Genomic DNA, 20,123 nt, shown 5'->3' with positions numbered 1-20,123 from the left:
AGACTCTCAAACTGCTGTTTCCCTCGATGGATAACTGAGATCTAGCTGGTTTCTCTACCATCAACCCCACTGAAAATAAAACCACAGTGGTTTTAATACACTTACCTATTACGCAACCCCACACCACCACTTCTGTCCTACTCCAACTGTCTACACTGGTTTCTTAGACAGAATATTCAAGTAGGGGATAAACTGAACAATAAGCAGTCAGAAATTACCTACAAGCCTAGGGGATACTAAGAACGAGTTACTGAGAGAATGAGTATGAAATCCAAGTGGCTAAGTTCAAGACACACCCCAAGCTATTTCCTTCAGTGCCAGGTACTGTTCTAGGCCCCAGGGATACAGACATGCAAAACAAAAGACAAAAACCGCTGCCCTCAAAGAGCTCACGTTAAATAAGCCTGCATCACCAGGAACACATAAGCAGCCTGGGACAACGGAAAGGATGCAGTTTAGAGCCTATCAGATGTGCTCCCGTCAACTAAGCAACATCTTGAGGAAGTTCCTCCATGCCCTGAGCCTCAGCTTCTTCACCTGTAAAATGGTAATACACAGCATCCCTCAAAGGGTTCTGTGTGGATTAAGTAAGTGGAGCACAGAGCACAGTGTCTGGCACCTAGTAGCCCCCCGCCCCGCTCCCACTCCCCACAGAAAAGTTAGCCTTTTTCCTCCACCCCTTCCACAGTCCTTACAGATTTTCCAGGTAAGACCCAAATACAGGACTCCTGAGAAGCCTCATGTATCATCCTGTTCCTTCTGGGTCATTACAGGCATTTTCCCATCAGGTCTGGAGACTCAGGCACTGAGGGCCAAGGCAAGATGCTCCCCCCCCCCCCACTGCCAGAGATGCTGCCTTGAGCAGCCCCACCTGGCCATCCCAACCATCCTCCCCTGCTTTTGTCCTGACAGCAAACCTCACTCCAAGTCCTCACCCAAAACTGTCCTGGAGAAGTCCTTCCCCACCCAGGCCTGGGACTGCTATCGGAGAAGTCCAATAACAATGGCCACGCTTTTCATCAACATACAGGAAGGCATGAAGAAAAAACTCAGCCACTCTGAATTAGTCAGCCTAGTTCAGAAGCAACATCCCTTCCTTAAACAAGGAACCTAGAGCCCCAAAACTCTTTGGGGCCCAAAGTCCACATGCAAACACCTGCCAGCACCGGGCCAGAGGAGCAGGTGGCCACCCTTAATCTCAGTCCACCCTTCAAAGATGCCTTGGCCACGTGAGGCAGAAGCCCTGGGGCTCTTCCAACCTGGGTGCTGGGCCTGCCCTGCAGAAGGTTCCAAAGTGGAGGGAGGGCGGACTCACTGGTCGGGGCCTAGGTGAAACCTCGGGCCGGTCAGAGCGCCGCCAGAGTACCTGCCTTCATTACCAAAACAAACAGCACGAGTGGAGCGAGCTCTCCCTCGGAGTCTGGCTCACCTGATCCGAGGCATCTCCATTAACAGCAGTTCCAACCCTCACGAGCTGACAGCTGAGGGGGAAAGGGAGGCTGCGCCTGCTGGGGTACATTGTGTCCGGGCCGTCTGTTGGCCTCGGGGCCCGGGGGCCTCCCAACGGCAGCGGCCTCACAAGGGCGATTGTGCGTTCATCCCCGTCCCGCGGCTCCCCCATCCTCATCCCTCGGCTCTCGCACACGCCCCGGCGCCGCGGGTCCCAGCAGGACGCTCCGCCAGCACCGCACCCCGCGGCACCCAGGCGGCGGCCGCGGGAAGCGCCCGCAGAGCGCCGCGCTGCCTTCCCGGCATACAGATGCCCGCCCTGCCCTCGCTCGCTCCCAGACGGCCTTCCAGAAGGGGCACCGCTCCAACTTGAAAAGGCACAGCCTCGGGACCCCCATCCCCACCCGGGCTGGAGAGCTACTCTCACTTCCCAGGGGCGGCAAAGAAGGTTCGCCCTAGGTAGAGCGGAGGGGACCACCTGGGTCAGGGGCAGGGCAGGGAGCGGGGCCCTGGAGGAAGGGTAAAGCCCCGGACAGAGTGAGGCTGACGCAGGCTACGCCGAGAGTGGTGAGAAGTCCTGGGAAACGGACCAGGGAGTGGGGGGAAGGGAGTGACGTCCAGGCGGGGGCCAGGGGCGGAGGAGGGGGGGGGGGTCCAGACTTAAGACCATGAAGAGAAGAAAAGATTCAGGCTGAAGCCATGGAGAACAGGGGAACAAATGCAGGTTGAAGCCATGGATAAGGGGCTAACGGGGGTCCGGACTGAGGCCATGGAGAAGGGGATAGGTGGGGGACAGAGGCCTAGCCTGGACCCTGGGAGGAAGAAACGACGGCCTAGCCTGGGCCGTAGGGGCTGGGGCTGGGGACCTAGCCCGGGCCATGGGGAGGAGAAAGGGGGACTACGCCTGGGTCCCCGGAGGGGGTGCCTGGCCTGGACCACCAGTCCAGGAGGGTCTAGCCTGGGCTACGCGGGAGACTAGTCTGGCCCCAGAAGGGGAGTGTGGGAGCCCAGCTTGAGCCAAGGGCGGGGGTTGGGAACGGGAGGCAGGGTCACTGCCCACCCAAGCCGCCCAGGCCGGCCGCCCCCTCCTGAGCGGGCAGGGATGGTGTCTACCTGGGCTCCGGGACCCCGCCCCTCCCCCACCCGGGGGAACCCACCCTTCGCGGGCCGGGGGTGGGTGGGGGAAGGCGGACGCGAGCTCCGGCGGGGCCCCCGGACCTGGGGGAGGGGGACGTCGGGCCTTTACCATTGTGGCGGCGGCGGCGGCGGTCCCGGTCCCGGCGTCTGTGGCTCTCCCCCCCGCAGCAGGGCCCGGCGCTTCCACTTCCCCGGGTGCCCAGGAGTGAACATCCGGGTCAGCACCTCCCTCCTCCCGCGCCGGGCCGCCGCCACCTTCCTTCCCCGCCCCGGCCCGGCCCGGGCCCGCCCCCCACGCAGCCGGCTCTCGGCCAATGAGCACGCAGGGCCGCAGCGATCGCCAAGTATGGAGCGCGGCACGGGGGGAGGAGCGCCGAAACGGGGAAGTGAGGGGCGGGGACTGCGGGTGGAGCGGGGTGGGGGGGCGCGGTGGCCGCAGGATGGGTGGGCCGGCACAGGGTTCGGGGCGCGGGGTTGGGTTGAGTGGTGGAGGCAGGAGTCCGGGCCGGGGGAGTACCTTCTACCCGCTGCTAGACCCAACGCCCGGCCCTGTGGGTGCAGCAGCGCGGGGCGGCACAGGGACGGTGCCCGTCGGCCTCCGGGCGGGGATGCGGAAGGCGCTGGGGCTGGGAGGGGTCAGTCCCTCCCCGCCCCACCCGGTGCACGCGCTCGCTCCTGCGGCGCACCCGGAACTGGTGCGGCCCGCGGGGCAGGCCCATCCCGGAGAGAGAGAGTAGTGAGCGAACCTGAGATGGAATCCCAGCGCTGCCACTTGCTCCGCGTGGGACCTGGAGCAAGTCGCTGCACCTGGGCCCGAGCTCCAAAAAAGGAGCCTCGGCCCACATCACTCACTGAGCACCTACCACATACCAGGCCTTGTTTGAGGCACCAAAGATAACAGAGGTGAACAGGACAGGACATAAAGATGCTCTCACAGCTACCTGCTACGGGAATGCTGTGAGGACCACACAGGTAGAAATGAGAAAAACCGGCGCAATAAATGTTAGATATTAAGAGTATTTTTACATGTGCTACAGAGAATCCTCCCATCTGCCGAGTGGGGCTGCCTCATTCCACAGAGTGACTCAGAAATTTTTTTTTCTCTTCATTCAACAAATATTTGTTAAGCTTGGTCTAGAAGGCAGGAGGCCCTGCTAATAATAACTGCCTTCCCTAGTTTGCTCTCTCTCTCTCTTTTGTGAGATTCAAATCGGGTCACCCGTGAGGGGATTGTAAACTGTATAAAGATTGTAAACTATTTAAAAAACTGTATAAAGATTGTAAACTGTATAAAATTGTAAACTGCATAAAAAACGATACAGGTAAGTACCACAAGAATGATTCAGACCTGTATTACGGGAATTCAGAAAAGGGCGTGGCACTTTGGAATTTTCACTTGGTAAGTATTTATTGAGCATCTACTGTGTACCAAGCACTGTTCTAGGCTCTAGGGATAGAGCAATGAACAAGACCATCCGTGTTGTTGCAGAGTTTGAACTCGGGGAGGGGAGACAACCAGCTACTAAGTAAAAATAGAGATGGGGAGGAAAAATCAGAGTGAGGGAACGGGCAGGCAGATTAGCAAAGTGGGGCCAGCAGAGAACTAACATTTGATCAGAGGGAGGCACAAGGAACAACAGGGGCAAAGATCCGATGGGAACAGTCCCTGGTGTGTTGGTGGCACAAGGAGGCACTGGCCCAGACTGAGCAAGGGGAGAGCCCCAGGAGCTGAGGTCAAAGAGGTGCAGAGCAGTGACAGGATCTGGCCTGGCCTTTCAAAGGATCAGGAGATTGCTGTGTTCTGAATGGACTGTAGGGGGACTAGGGCCGTTAGGAAGCTCTTTATGTATTGAAGGCATTTTTTATTTATTTCAAAAGCACTTATATGAGGCTTTCTATGTGATGGATGTTGTTATGCACTTTACAAATAATAACTCGTTTAATCCTCAGAGGCCCAGGGAGGTAAAACCAAGGTCACACAGCAGAGAGACGCAGATGCTTAGTGGGCATGAGAAGAAGAAAGGAGTCGGATGATGCTAAGAATTTTAGCGTCATCAGCACTGGAAGGATTTGCCATTTATCGATCTGTGGAAGATTGTAGGGGCAGGAGCTGGTAACAGTCAGTTTGGGGCTAGTTATGTTTGAGATGTCTTTTGGAGATTTTTAAATAGAGATGTCAAGTAATCAGATATGAAAGTTTGGAGTTGGTGATAATTTATGAGAACTGTCAGCTAATAAATGATATTTTGAGGTACTTAAAAGCACGAGACACCTAGGTGAGCTCACTTGGGAGATCAACGTAGTGAGAAGAGGTCAAGAAGAGAAAGAGGAACCAGCAAGGAGCCTGAGAAGGAATAGTGACCTAGGAGGAGGGAGGAAGACCACGAGAAGGTGGTGTCCCTCCTGGAAGCTAAGAGATAAAAGCATGAAGGAAAGTTTTGTGAAAGAAGTGACATTTGAACTGTTTAATTGAAGAAAATAAGATTGAAAGGAAGCCTTGCTATTCAAAATGCATTACCTGTATTTTCTCATTTAATCCTCCTTACACCCCTATGAGGGCAGTGCTGTTATTTCTATTTTACAGATGAGGAAACTGAGGCACAGAGAGGTTAAGTAACCTGCCTGAGATCACACAGCTAATTTTTTTCAAAGCCAGGCAGTCTGGGACCAGAGCCCACACTCATAACCCCAGGTCTGATTATGTCGCTCCCCTCCTCAAAAACCTTTAAAAATTAAGTTCCCACATAATAAGCGCACTCAGGAGCCAACCCAGAACTCAGAGACAGGTTACTCCATCTCTCTCACACATCCCCATTTCTGCTGCTTTTGATGCATCTGCTGCATTCTTGACTGTCTGGCATCCTCAGCTTTCTTATAGCCCTATTCCCTCAACATTTCAGCCTGCATGGGATTCATCCTGGTGACTTTTGTCCCTCCTTTATTCTCTGCAGCAGCTCATTCTATTAACTGGCAGATTCTTTTGCGTTTCATAGTTCAAGTCCCAAGACAGAATCCAGTTATCTCATCTTTAATGATGACATCTCATTGGACAGGTCACTGGCCAGCCCACAGCTTGGCTGCCCACAGGTCAGATGCCACCCCTTGACCAGTCAACTGTTGCTGTGAACATGGGGGCATGTGGCATTAAACACAGCTGCCTTTGAGAGCCTGTGGGTAGGAGGCAAACGCCATTAATATTTTTAGTACTGTTTCTTCTTTCCTCTTTCCAAAACCTAATCTCCTTGCAGTTCATACTATCATATTTTTCAACCTGCCACCCCTCCTTTTTCTCATGAACTGACCTCCACCTCACCTCCTGCACCTTATTTTATGACTTGAGCATCCGTAAGCATAATCCATGAGATATCTTATTTTTTTCTTTATTTTTAATTGAAGTATAGTTGATTTACAATGTTGTGTTAGTTTCTGGTATACAGCAAAGTGATTTAGTTATACACATCAAAGTGATTTAGTTATACACATAGGTATTCTTTTTCATTAGAGTTTATTACAAGATATTGAATGTAGTTCCCTGTGCTATACAGTAGGACCTTTTTGTTTATTTTATATATAGTAGTTTTTATCTGCTAACCCCAAACTCCTAGTTTATCTCTGCACCCCTTTCCCTTTTGGTAACCATGAGTTTGTTTTCTCTGTGAGTCTATTTCTATTGTAAATAAGTTCATTTGTATCATATTTTAGATTCCACATACAAGTGACATCATATGGCATTTGTCTTCCTCTGTCTGACTTACTTCACTTAGTAGGATAATCTCTAGGTCCATCCATGCTGCTGCAAATGACATTATTTTGTTCTCTTTTTTTGGCCGCGCCACAACAGCATGTGAGATCTTAGTTCCCCGACCAGGGATCAAACCCGAGCCCCCTGCAGTGGAAGTGCAGAGTCTTAACCACTGGACTGCCTGGGAAGTCCCTTGTTCTTTTTGATGGCTGAATAATACTCCTGTGTGTGTGTGTGTGTGTGTGTGTGTGTGTGTGTGTGTGTGTGTGTACCAGATCTTCTTTATCCATTCATCTGTCGATGGACATTTATGTTGCTTCCATGTCTTGGCTTTTGTGAATAGTGCTGCTGTGAACATTGGGGTGCATGTATCTTTTCAAATCACAGTTTTCTTTGGATATATGCCCAGGAGTGGGATGGCTGGATCATGTGGTAATTCTAGTTTTAGTTTTTGAAGGAACCTCCATACTTTTTTCCATAATGGCTGCACCAATTTACATTACCACCAACAGTGTAGGAGGGTTCCCTTTCATGAGAAATCTTATTGACGTCTCACCGATTTCTTCCCCACCATTGAGTTCCCTTGCCCCCAAATACCCACTCCCATGGTCTTAAAGCAGACTCATTCTCACCAGGAATTGCACTACCTCAGAAAACACAATCACAAAATCTCAAATCTGACTTTAACATCTTTACTGCAGTATCACACACAAGCATTTCTTCAACCTCATCCAGACCTGCAAACCTTTTGACTCTGCCAGGTTTTTGCATTTATTTTCCCACTGGTACTCACTTCCCTCCTCACCCACTCAGTCATCATCAATATACTCACTTCCTTGCAAAACCCCATAACCCCTTTGCCCCTCTCTTTTCTTCTAGCTTGCCCAGCTCTAGTTAAACCCAGCTCTTCCCCTACTCTTTACCTGTATCAGAATATCTGAATATTGCTGGAAAATTAAAACTGGCAGATGTCACTTTAAGTTGATGTCCATGAATTTCAACTGAATCCCCAGTCCTGCCTAGCCTTCCTACTGTATTTTCCTGCTGTATTCAATTCCCCACACCCTACAAGGATGATTTTTCAGTCTTCTTCCTTTGTCCCCTTCTCATCCTTCACTCTAAGCAGATGAGCTTGCCTCATAGTTCACAGACATGATAGAGTCAGACAGGAACCCTCTCCTCTACCAAATATCTGCATCTTGCCCAGGTTTTCTGCCTTCCCTGCTTGCTTTTTTTGAATTGAAGTATCGTTGGTTTACAATATTGTGTTAGTTTCAGAGGTACAGCAAAGTGATTCACTTATACGTATATATATGCCTTTTTTCAATTCTTTTCCATTATAGGTTATTATAAGATACTGAATATAGTTCTCTGTGCTTTTTTAAAATTTTATTTTATTTACATATAGGTGGTTTTCAATGTTGTGTTAATTTCTGCTGTACAACAAAGTGACTTCATTGTACATACATATACATTCTTTTCCATTATGGTTCATCACAGGCTATTGAATATACTTCTAGTTCCTTACTCTGGATTCCCTTCCTTAGTCACTCATTTCTCCCCCTATCCTGGATCATTCCCACCTGCTTTAAAAAATGCCCCAGGGCTTCCCTGGTGGCGCAGTGGTTGAGAGTCCGCCTGCCGATGCAGGGGATACGGGTTCGTGCCCCGGTCCGGGAAGATCCCACATGCCGCGGAGCGGCTGGGCCCGTGAGCCATGGCCGCTGAGCCTGCGCGTCCGGAGCCTGTGCTCCGCAACGGGAGAGGCCACAGCAGTGAGAGGCCCGCATACCACAAAAAAAAAAAAGAAAAAAAGCCCCAATATTCTAAAAAAATATTTTTAACAACAAAAAGCTCTTTGATCCCACATCTCCCTCCAGCCACCTTCCCCATTTATTTGCTCCCCTTAGCATCAAAACCTCGTGAGTTCTCTGCAGTGGCTGTTTCCACATCAACTCCAGTTTCTCCTTAAATCAGTCTGGCTCGAGTTTCTGCCTCCACTTGTTGATTTGGAAACTCCATGTTGCAGAAGCCAGTGGTCACTTCGGGGCCTTGTCTTACTGCTGGCCTCTTGCTATTATTATTTTTTTAATATTTATTTAGCTGTGCCAGGTCTTAGTTGTGGCACGTGGGATCTTCATTGCCGCATGCGGGGTCTTTAATTGTGCATGCAGGACCTTAGACGACCAGGTATCGAACCCGGGCCCCCTGCACTGGGAGCACGGAGTCTTAGCCACTTGACCACCAGCTAAGTCCCTGACCTCTTGACATTACTGCAGTTGGCCGCTCTCCTCCTTGTTACACCTCTCTTGGCACTCAGGGTTCCTCTGAGTCCCCTTCGATGCCTCCGCTTCCTTTGCTGAGGACTCAGTTCTGGGGTCCCTTCTTTCCTGCATCTAAATGCTGTTTTGGTCACTGTGGGTCTTCAGCTCCTGGAACATAATAGGTGTTCAGTGAAGGTCTGTGAAATAAGATAATAGCATCTGCATCATAGGGTTATTGTGCGAATAAGTGGACCAAGAATGAATAATGAAGTAATGGCAACTTTCCATTGAGTGCTTACTATGTGCTAAGCTCTTTTCTTGTATTTTCTCACTGAGTTTTCCCAACAGTCCTTTGCACTAGGAATTCCTATTATTACCATTCTGTAGAAGAGGAAGCTGAAGCTTAGATAAATGACTTGCCTAAGTTCACACAGATAATAAGTGGACAGGGAATTCCCTGGCGGTCCAGTGGTTAGGAGTCGGTGCTTTCACTGCCGAGGGCGTGGGTTCAATCCCTGGTCAGGGAACTAAGATCCTGCAAGCTTCATGGCTCAGCCAAAAAAAATAAAAATAAAAACCTTTAAAAAAACATAAGTGGTTGAACCCATCCTCACTTTGGTCTTTCTGACTCAAAGTCAATTCTCAGAATCACTAAATTGAGATCATATGTAGGAAAGTGCTTTGTAAACAGCAAAAGACGATGTTACTACAGTACATAGCAGCACACAGCATGGCAACTTGCACATAGTAGGTGCCCATGAGCGTTTGCTGAATTGAGGCAGGGCGGGAAGAAGTCCCGCACCAAATAGTACCATCACCCGAGGAAGGAAGAAGCAATCTTGAGGACCTCGGAGGCTCCAATCAACCTTCCACCATATGCTGAATCTTTTGTGATGCTCATCAGCTAATATAAGACACGTAAAGTGGGCATTACCCAGACATTTGCCCAACATGGTTTCTATCTTTCCTCCTTCAATTAAGTCTCCACAGCTGGAAATGTTGGCTTAATAAATGCACGGTCATTCCAGGGGGCTGGGGCTTGTTTAGCTCCTAAATCGCCTCTGATTTTAACAGGCCAGAGCGTGCTCGCTGAGGTGGGGATCTTCTCAGATTACTAACAGTGGTTTTAGATGTTTCACTGTGTCTCTGGAGATAGGAAAGAACCCTAGAATTAGCCAACTTTTGACCCCTCACTACACTGAATTCTACAGACAAGGGGTTTAAACCATATCTGTTTTTTAAAATTTTATTGAAGTATAGTTGATTTACTTTTTTTCATTTTTTAATTTTATTGACCATATCCCTTGAACATTCTACCTCCATATACTAAAGTTTTAGTGGGATTCAGTGTAAGGATCTGCATTAGGAGGAGTATCGGGAGGGAAGATACGTCGCCTGGTAATTCCATCTTCCCCATCTTCAGCCGGGTTAGTGGTCTTTTCTACAACTTAACCCTTCCTCATTCTCAGATGTTTAGTTTGCGTGGAGTTGAGCCCACCCCCAGCTTCTGAGGACAGGATCCTGATTGACTGAAGCCAAAGTGTGGCCTTGGTTTGAGGATAGGCCCTTGACCTAATTTGGGCCACAGTGCTCCCTGCAGAACACTAATTAAACTCTGCCTGAAGAGGGATGGTCCATCAGGTAAATGTGGGAAATGCAGTAAACAATATTCCCGCTCGGGGATTCTGTTTTTTTCAAGCACCTCAATTATCCCATCTCTCCCCAGATTGTTGAATTACTCCCTCTCAACTAGATGATTACTGTGGTTTTAAACATGCATAAGTGTCTCATATGTTTAAAAAAAAAAAAAAAGGAAGAAAGAGAAAGAAGGAAAAAGCCTACGTGGATCCCTCTAGCCCACCACCCTATCTCCTGTCTTTCTCAGCTACAGAATTGTCAGTATTTCCTCTCTCCACTTCTACTTCCCCTTCTGTTCCATCCCTCCTCCACAGAAATGACCCTCAGGTCACCCCTACCTCCATGTCGAAAAGCGCATGGACGTGTTTCAATCCTCAGCTCCTTTGACTCCCCAGGAGTACTTGACACTATTGGTCACTTCTTCCTCCTTAAAGCACTCTGGTTCACAGGCTTCCATGACGTTGCATGACTCTCCTGGTCTCAGTCCTACCTCTCTGACTGCTCCTTCTCCGTTCTTTGCAGACATCCTCTTCTACGCAACCCCTAAATGATGGGGTTCTCTCCTCCTCTGACTTCGCAGCTTCTCCTTAGACAATCTCATCCACGCTCACGGCCTCAGTTACCAGCAGGCCTCAGTCACGTCCCCACCCCTGGAGCTCGCAGGTATGGGGACCCTGTAATGGGGGAGGAGAACTATTTCCCACGTAATGGGGAGGGGAATCAGGGTACTATTCACAAAAGAAGGAGAAAGGGATGCTGAAGAGCAGGAAAAAAACCCAGATGGTCGCTACAGGCATGCATTCTGGGTAAGCTCATGCAAATGATCAAAACGGGCTCCTTTTGGGTCTCAGAAATTTCTCATCATTAGAACCCTAAGCAGGACTGAGTACAGGCACACAAAATGCTGATTTCCTCTGTAGACAGAACACTGTGTGGTTTACAGAGGAGGCAGCCTCAGCTAGACCACTAAGATCAACTTTTCCCACCCGCAGCATCCTGAAAGAACACGTAGCAAGAAGGTGGAGAGAATCAGACCACTAGCACTCCACTTCTTTTAAACATACCCCATAGAGACACGTATGTAGAGAACAAACGTATGGACACCAAGAGGGGAAAGTGGCAGGGCGGTGGTGTGATGAATTGGGAGATTGGGATTGACATATATACACTAATATGTATAAAATGGATAATTAATAAGAACCTGCTGTATAAAATAAATAAAATTCAAAAAACAAACAAAAACACACTCCAAAGTCATCAGTGCCAAGGGGATGCTTTGTCTGAGGTTAGACATCATCCTCTCGGGGCTTTTGTTTTTGCTTTTTTTTTTTTTAATTATTTTTAGTTTTGGTTGCATTGGGTCTTCGTTGCTGTGCACGGGCTATCTCTAGTTGCGGCGAGTGGGGGCTACTCTTCGTTGCGGTGCGCGGGCTTCTCATTGCGGTGGATTCTCTTGTTGCGGAGCGCAGGCTCTAGGCGCGTGGGCTTCAGTCGTTGTGGCTCGCAGGCTCTAGAGCGCAGGCTCAGTAGTTGTGGCACACGGGCTTAGTTGCTCCGTGGCATGTGGGATCTTCCCAGACCAAGGTTCAAATCCATGTCCCTTGCATTGGCAGATGGATTCTTAACGACTGCACCACCAGGGAAGTCCTGTTTTTGCTTTTCTAATAGGTACCTGGGAGAACTCACAGCTGCCTTCTGCTGGACTAGAAGTATTTGTATCCTGACCATCTGCGAGGTCTTGCTCAGAGTTAGAGAAAAGCTTCTCAAATGTGGGCCAGCTGTTGGAGCTCTAATATGCATATTTGGGAGAATTCATATTTAATTTATTAAGCTGGCCGGCCAGCTGCCCACTAGGCTTGGGATGACCTCTACAATGCATCTAAAGCTAACCCTTCAGACTCAGAAGAATGGTCACTTCCTCCTTCATGCAGTATTTTCTGCCTGTCCCCTCAAAAGCTGAGTTTGGGGCTTCTTTCTTTGTGTTCCCGTGGAAATGCTGTACTAGGTACACCTTTTCACTTGTAATTTGCCCCTACTGCTCTCTGGGCTCCTTGAGGCAGGGACCATGAGTCATATCACAAGCAATTAGAACAGAGCTGGAATATGGTGCCCTATGAATGAAGCCCATTGTTCTCTGCATCTGTGTCTCTGTTTCTGCCCTGCAAACCGGTTCATCTGTACCATTTTTCTAGGTTCCACATATGTGTGTTAATATACGATATTTGTTTTTCTCTGACTTACTTCACTCTGTATGACAGTCTCTAGATCCATCCACGTCTCTACAAATGACCCAATTTCATTCTTTTTATGGCTGAGTAATATTCCATTGTATATATGTACCACATCTTCTTTATCCATTCATCTGTCAATGGGCATTTAGGTTGCTTCCATGTCCTGGCTATTGTAAATAGTGCTGCAGTGAACATTGGGGTGCATGTGTCTTTTTGAATTATGGTTTTCTCTGGGTATATGCCCAGTAGTGGGATTGCTGGGTTATATGGTAGCTCTATTTTTAGTTTTTTAAGGAACCTCCATACTGTTCTCCATACTGGCTGTACCAATTTACATTCCCACCAACAGTGTAGGAGGGTTCCCTTTTCTCCACACCCTCTCCAGCATTTACTGTTTGTAGGTTTTTTAATCATGGCCATTCTGACCTGTGTGAGGTGATACCTCATTGTAGTTTTGATTGAAGTTTCTCTAGTTGGTGATGTTGAGCATGTTTTCATGTGCTTTTTGGCCATCTGTGTGTCTTCTTTGGAGAAATACCCATTTGTTTATTTTTGTTTTTATTTTCATTCAGCTTTATTTTTTGTTCAAGTGAACCATTGGAGTGCAGAGCATACGAGGACCTTGTTGAGGTTGTTAATGCCTCAGACCAGGCTAGACATGGTGACCTATTTATCTAAGGCAATCAATGCCCCTGTAGTCAGAAAGGCTCCATATTTTGGCCAGAAAGGAAAGCAAAGGCCAAAGGCAGAGAAGTGACGGCTAGTGTTCAGTCTGGTAGGTAAAGTGACTAAGTGGAGAAAATGAACCACCAAGTCTAAAGGTAAGCACACTGAGAGCCAAATGCAAAGCGGAAAAGTGCAGGGCATGGTGGGACAGGGTGATTCAGCAATGCCAGTGGTGATGGGACCCATTTCTAATATTCATTGTGCTACCTTCTTTATAGCTTAAAACTGCCAGATAGGATCAGACATACTTGGTCTAAGATCCTGTAAGATCTGGCCCAGTTTAAAACCTATATGAGAAAACTCTGATCACCAAAGATATCTCTCTGTCAGGCACCATTGCCTGGACAACTGGCATGGCAGTTCTGTTAGGCTTTATCTTGATGACCTTTTGTTCTCTGCCCCACACTACTCGTGATTGTGACAGGTATGTAGCCCTGCCAGGCTACAGGGTCACCTTTTCCATTTCCTCTTCCTGGGCACAAGCACTGTCTACATTTCCTAGCCTCCCTTGAGTTAGGTTGTGGTCATGTGACGGGGCTTTGACGAATGGAATGTGGGAGGAAGTGAAATGGGCCACCTCCAGGTATGACCATCAAATGCCCCTTGGGACCTACGCCGTACTCTCCCTCTCTCTTTGTTCATCAGCCAGCCGAATGCAGAGGCTCCAAGATGGAGGAAGCCTGTATTCCATTCAGGAGAGTCTACTGAAAACATCCAGTCAGACTGGGTCTTAGGGGGAAAATAAACCTTTGCTGTAAGCCACTAAGCACTGAAGGTTGTTTCAGCAGCTAGCACTCCCCCTGACTAATACAAGTCTAAAAAGCTACCCATGATAGCTTCCAACATAGCAGGAAATGATTGGGATGATAATGTTTAAGCAGGATTTCCATAAATGTGTTAAGGTTCCACAGGTACCTCAAGGTAGAGCCAGTGAAGATGGACAAATGTCACATCACTACAGAAAGGTGAGCCAGGATTTGAATGGAGTTCTGTCTGATGCAAAAAGCCTGTCCTTTTTCACTTCTTCACATTACCCCAAACAAAGAGGTGTTTAGATGTTTTGAGTGATGGTCATAATGATGACAGACTCTAGGATTCTGTGTAATTTGCTCCCTGGCATATTTGTGCTACATATTCCTGCAGCACGTCTACCACTTCCCACAGGCCAGTGAGGTTGGATACAATGACATCCTGTAATCCTCATTTTTATATTGACATCGTGCCCAGGTACTTAAAGGAGGGTAGCTAAAATTATTATTTTCTCCAGCCTGCAACCTAAATGTTTACCAGTCTGGTAAAAGACTTTGGGGACCATGCCATAGAGGTATATAGGTCTTCCTTCTCCTTTTCCTCCTTCCTTCCTGTCCCAACCATTCCAGTCATAAGCTGGGCTCCACATCTCTTCTAGCTGAATAATTGCATCTTCTATCTCTCTGCAATGGTGAGAGAGCAGGGGACTGAACCTCCATATTCTAGTTTCCACATCTGTAAAATGGGTGTATGTTACCTACCACGTACAATTGTCATGAGGTTTAAATAAGACAGGCAATAAATTGGTGGCATATCGTGTGCTCTTTGATTTTATGGATGGTCCCCTCCCCTGCCCCCAACAATCCTCACTGCTACTACGGAACATCAGACGATTCTTGGTATTTTGTAAATGCATTTGCCGGTCTTACTACATTGTGTGTGTGTTTTATGCCTGGTTTTGTCAGCCTTGTATATTTTTGACCTTAAACTCTAAATAGGCAGAAAACCCATGGTTGCTAAATATTTATCGGTCCCAGGTACCATACAATTCATTCGTTATCTTCAACCACAATAAGAGATCATTGAGCACTTTCTATCTTACGAGCTTTATGTAGGGAGGCTCCTGGAATAGGAGTCTGTTTCTGCCCACAAAATCCATCAGAGGTGATTTTGAATATGTAAATATTTATTTATTTATTTACTTGGCTGTGCCGGGTCTTCGTTGCGGCACGCGGGGGATCTTCATTGCCGCGTGCAGGATCTAGGTCCCCGACCAGGGATGGAACCCAGGCCCCCTGCATTGGGAGTATGGAGTCTTAACCACCGGAGCACCAGGGAAGTCCCCAGAGGTGATTTTAAAGGCACTGTGGCTTATTCTTCTTTAAAATAGCTTTTTAAACATCTGACTACGGAAATACATGCTCGTTGTAAAAATTATAGATACAACACCAAAACCAGAAAATTATCCAAGGAATAATCACTGCCATCTTTTTAGAACCTATCCTTCTAATCTTTTTCCTTTCCATATACATACATGTTTTACAAAAATGGGATCATACTGCATGCACATTTTTGTTATCTGCTTTTTTCCTATCTGAGAACATATCATGAATGTTTTACATGTAATAAAGATTCTCCCGTGGCACAATTTGTAATTCTAGTTTAGTATCCATCGTATGGATAGATGGTGATTTTTTTTAAAGCAATCCCTTTGTATTGTACAGTTTGGTTATTTCCATTCTTCCACCATTATTAGCAACAAACGTCTTCATATGTATTCCTCTGCTCACATCCCTAATTATTTTCTTAGAACCCACAAGTAGAAGTTTGCTTCACAGAAAAAGCACACTATCCAGGCTTTTCCTAACCATTGCCAAGTTTTCTATTAGAAAAGTCCTACAAATTCACACTCCCACCAGCAGTGTATGAGAATGCTACAATAAAGGCTGTTGGCCAAGATGATGGTTATGAAAAAAATAATCAAGAAGATAAGTATTTGCTAAAGGCTCTCCCCACGCCAGCTGTGTTTATTTGTTGAACTCTATAGCCGTGTTCCTTGGACCAAACACTGAAGGTTCTTTAGATTTTTAGTTTATTTAGTGCCTCTTTCAACACTCTGAAACTTTGACCCAAGTTTTATCTGACAGAAAGGAGATTTCTGGTAAATATGGTTTCCAGTTTGGAAACTCAGCCCAAGTACTTCCATCCCTCATCTCAGCGTGGACCACCTCTGTGGTTTTAACTGATGGGAATCAGTTAGAAAGCGCTGCTGCTGACCTGGAGCCAAGAAAAGTGCTTAAAAGAAATGAAAGAGCTGCTCTAGGGGGAAAAAGTCATGTTCCAAGGTACAAAGGAAAACCAAAACAGCCCAAGCGTTTGGAGTTTCATTTGACCCGCTCTGATAATATCACTATGGTGATGGTCTCCATAAACAGTTGCAAAATAGCAAGATGAAAAAGGACGAGCAAGTTCCACCCAGGCGATCTGGAGTTATTTTAGGGATCAAGGCAATGTCATCTGGGGTAAATATGGAATGCAAAGTCTGTTCTTTTAATAATCATCCCCTTCTTTTGTGAGGCTGAACAAAGGCCTGGCATGTCAGACGTTTGGACTGAAAGCAGCACTGACCTAGTGTCTTCGGGGCTCAGGGGAAAGCACAGCCAAAGGAATGGAAATAATGGTTCATAACAGATGCTGGGATGATTCTTCTCACACCCTTGGCCTCTGAGACTCTGCTGAGCCTGATGTAGAGTCCAAGGGTGGAGCAAGGGTGATGTTCTCGGGAAGGGCTGGCCTGGTTGAGAGGCTGGGATGGGGACCCCAGGGAGCTGAGCTTGGTTGTCTGCCCCTGACCTTGATCCCTGGGCCAGAGCGGGTGGAGGGAAGCATCTTCAAGTCCACAAATCTGTCTCTGGGGCATTACCATCTGCTGCAGATGACCACTGCCACTCCCATCCTCATGCTCTTTTCTTTGAACCCCTGACTCAGCCAGCCTCAGTCCGAAAAGCAGAACTAGCTATTTTTTGCACTAAAAAAAAAAAAGTCAGTCAATACACTTGCTGAACTCCTTCCTGACCCTGAAACTCTTACTCTTTGCACTTAACCCCTTGCTCTCCCCTTATTCTTTTCACTTCCTTCTCTTCTAGACTCCTAGATCGCAAGCTCCCCCAGCATCTCTAGCGAAGATCTTCGAAGGAAAGGGTTGTTCTGTCGCCACGGAGGCTGGAACAATGCCTGGCACACAGAAGGTTCTCCATAAGCGTCAGCTGATAGGAACTGAATCCAAAACCCCGCGCCTACCCTGCCGTGGACATTTCTCCAGCAGGTCTGAGATGATGGCTGTTTGTTTATTCACTCATTCAATCAATATTTATTCACCACCTATGGGGAACCAGGACTTCTTCTGGGAACTGGGGCTACAGGGACAAACAAGATCCCAGGGCTCTGTCCTTATGGAGATGACACCCTGTAGATGCTAATATCTGAGTGGTGAACACAGCTGTCATCACAGAGCCTTCTCTGACCATTGGACATAAAATCACCCTTCTGTTTTATTTTTCTTCCCAGAACTTATCATCACAGGGCATATTATACACTTGTTTGTTTGTTTGGCTGTGACACGCGGCATGCGGGATCTTAGTTCCCCGACCAGGGATCGAACCGGTGCCCCTGCAGTGGAAGCGCAGGACCCTAACCACTGGACAACCAGGGAATTCCCTACTTGTTTTTTTTTTTTTTTTAACATCTTTATTGGAGTATAATTGCTTTACAATGGTGTGTTAACGTGTTTGTTTTTTAATCCATCAGCCTTCTCACACAAAAATGTATGCTCTTGTAGAATAATTTATCCATGGCATTCACTGCTGAGTCTCCACAACAATGCCTAACACACAGTAGGCGCTCAACATATACATGTCAAATCAGTTTCTTCAATGTACTCTGCAATCCTCTAGAAGAACTTTCTAGCAAAACTCTCCAGGGAATGAGCTAAGAAGACCTCTAGAGGGTCATAACAACAGATTACAACCGTCCAGGGCCTTACAGTTTACAAAGCAGGGAGGTGCACTGGGGTGAGCGTGGGCCTTCACCTTTCAGAGCCCTGATTTCCTCCTTGTAAAGTGGAAATAACAACACCGGCCTTTGGGGACTGTTGTGACTGGTGAAAGAAGTGATGGGTATGAATCGCCCCACCTGGCACCTGGTACTTTGCAGGTGCTCCATGCTTGAGGACTGGGCACTATTGTTTCTTTCTTATTGGAACATCTCAGTTCCGTGTGGACATTATTATTCTCATCCCCATTTAATCAACAAGGAAAGCCCAACTCGCAGAGGCTTAGGAATTTGCTCACGGTAGCTCAGGCAGGACTAGAAGTCCCGAGAGGGACAGAATTCCAAATATAGTGCCTTACCTGTCACCCCGGGGCGGCCAGCTCTGGCAGGAAAGCACATCTCGTAAATCCTCTTATTTCCTCCTCCGCCCTCACTTCGATGTTCCCCATTTTCAGCACGTCACCCATCTCTGTGGGAAAAGAAGAGCTTTGGAGAGAAGCAAAAGCCAAAGGGGAAGCTTGTGCATTTGGTTAGTAGGTGAAAGGCGAATCCCCCTCCTGCCCACCTCTCCAGCCCATTCTGCAGCTTCCCCCAGTGCCTCTCCCGAGTCTCCCCATAGCCCGCATTTCTCTAAGCCTTAGGGACCCTCCACATCCCAGCGTCTAAGTTGACAGGGATTCTGGTCCAAGCAGGTGGGATGGGCCACGAGACTCATTAGCATAAATCAGGAAATTTCTTGCAATCGAGAGGTCCTCAGAACACTGACTAGATTATAAACACTACTAGTAATTGAACTTTCTAAAAAAAATTATAATCTAAAAATATTTATAATAGTGCTATAATTCATGAACATCTCCTAGATTCCGGGCAGTGTGGGAGGCAATTTACAAATACCGGACAACAACCTGAAAGGCAGATATTATTATTCCCATTTTATAGATGAAAATGTTGAGGCTCAGGGAGATGAATAATCTTCTCAGAGGTCATGTAGCTACTAAGTGATGGAGGCCCAGGATTTAAACCCAGGTCTGCCTGCCTTCAAAGCTCATGTCCCTGCTCCACAAAATATGCAGGGGCGGGGAGTTAATGTGCCTTAGGACACCTGTCCCACCAACCCTCTGAAGAAAATTGGAAACATCCTAAAAAATACAAAAATCAGTGGATGGTTATATGAAGTATATAGAGTGGGTGTAACCTGTAGAATATTTTGCAGTTATTGAAAATTACACACAGAATATGATGACACAGAAAAATACTTGTGATAAATGGAAAATGTAGGATACAAAATGTATATCCATGGAGGTTTTAATTTTAAATGTTTGTCCACTACATAAATGAGCATGTGAAGTATAAACAAGCATGTGCAAAAGACTGAAAGGAAATATATAAATATAATCACAACTGTGGGGTAGAATTTAGAGGGATTTCCCCCCTCTGGTTACTAATCTTTCTGTAATGTGGTTAAATTACTTTGCAATTTACAAATTAAAAAAATATTCTAAGACAGTCTTCTCTGAAGTTCTGTAGCTTTGCAATAGAGCACATACACCAGCATGCATTGTTTTTTTTTCATTGAACTATACTTGATTTTCAATGTTTCAGATGTACAGCAAAGTGATTCAGTTATATATATATATATGTATACATATATATTCTTTTTTATATTCTTTTCCATTATAGGTTATTACAAGATATTGAATATAGTTCCCTGTGCTGTATAGTAGGTCCTTGTTGTTTATTTATTTTATGTATAGAAGTATGTATCTGTTAATCCCAAATCCTTAACTTATCCCTTCCCCTCCTTTCCCCTTTGCTAATCATAAATTTGTTGTCTATGTCTGTAGTCTATTTCTGGTTTGTAAATAAGTTCCTTTGTATCTTTTTTTTTTTAGATTCTACATATAAGTGATATCATGTGATATTTGTCTTTCTCTGACTTACTTCACTTGGTATGATAATCTCTAGGTTTCAGAATACATTGTTTTAAATTGCTAACTAGAGAGATGACTTTCCTTTACCAACTGCTCCAATCCTGGAGTCCCCCTGTCCCCTGCCACTTATAAATTGTAGCTCTTCCTGCACATGTTCCTGGCCAAGCAAGCACTGGGTATTATCCTCACACACATCTGTGTTTGC

General features: G+C 46.8%; 1 protein-coding gene and 2 long non-coding RNA genes across 8 annotated transcripts in view; 2 read left to right on the top strand and 1 right to left on the bottom strand.

The window, feature by feature from the left end:
- Positions 1-3,136, bottom strand: part of CAPZB (capping actin protein of muscle Z-line subunit beta) — a 136,176-nt gene extending 133,040 nt beyond the window's left edge. For 2 of the 5 annotated variants that reach the window (XM_033433122.2, XM_004272477.4), the window contains exon 1: positions 2,696-2,853. In XM_033433122.2, coding sequence (XP_033289013.1) covers positions 2,696-2,698 — 3 coding nt within the window. In that variant the 5' untranslated portion in view covers positions 2,699-2,853. Of the gene's footprint in view, positions 1-1,429; positions 1,957-2,695; positions 2,854-3,103 lie in introns of those variants that run through there. The other 3 variants (XM_049700611.1, XM_004272475.3, XM_033433119.2) reach the window with 3 other exon arrangements.
- Positions 1,906-19,947, top strand: LOC125961753 (uncharacterized). 2 transcript variants are annotated; one of them, XR_007472732.1, is made up of 4 exons: positions 1,906-2,016; positions 9,925-10,893; positions 17,084-18,516; positions 19,668-19,947. It is a non-coding gene; the product is annotated as an uncharacterized LOC125961753 (long non-coding RNA). The 2 variants fall into 2 exon arrangements; XR_007472731.1 differs by lacking the exon at positions 19,668-19,947 and having other exon boundaries at positions 17,084-19,661.
- On the top strand, positions 10,900-14,756 carry LOC125961754 (uncharacterized). Its single transcript, XR_007472733.1, has 2 exons — positions 10,900-11,307; positions 11,899-14,756. It is a non-coding gene; the product is annotated as an uncharacterized LOC125961754 (long non-coding RNA).
- Positions 19,948-20,123: the final 176 nt, after the last annotated feature.

The sequence above is a fragment of the Orcinus orca genome, chromosome 1 (assembly GCF_937001465.1).
Source record: "Orcinus orca chromosome 1, mOrcOrc1.1, whole genome shotgun sequence".
Classification (NCBI taxonomy): domain Eukaryota; kingdom Metazoa; phylum Chordata; class Mammalia; order Artiodactyla; family Delphinidae; genus Orcinus; species Orcinus orca.
Note: the sequence above shows the minus strand (reverse complement) of the source record. Positions and strands in the feature narration are given on the sequence as shown.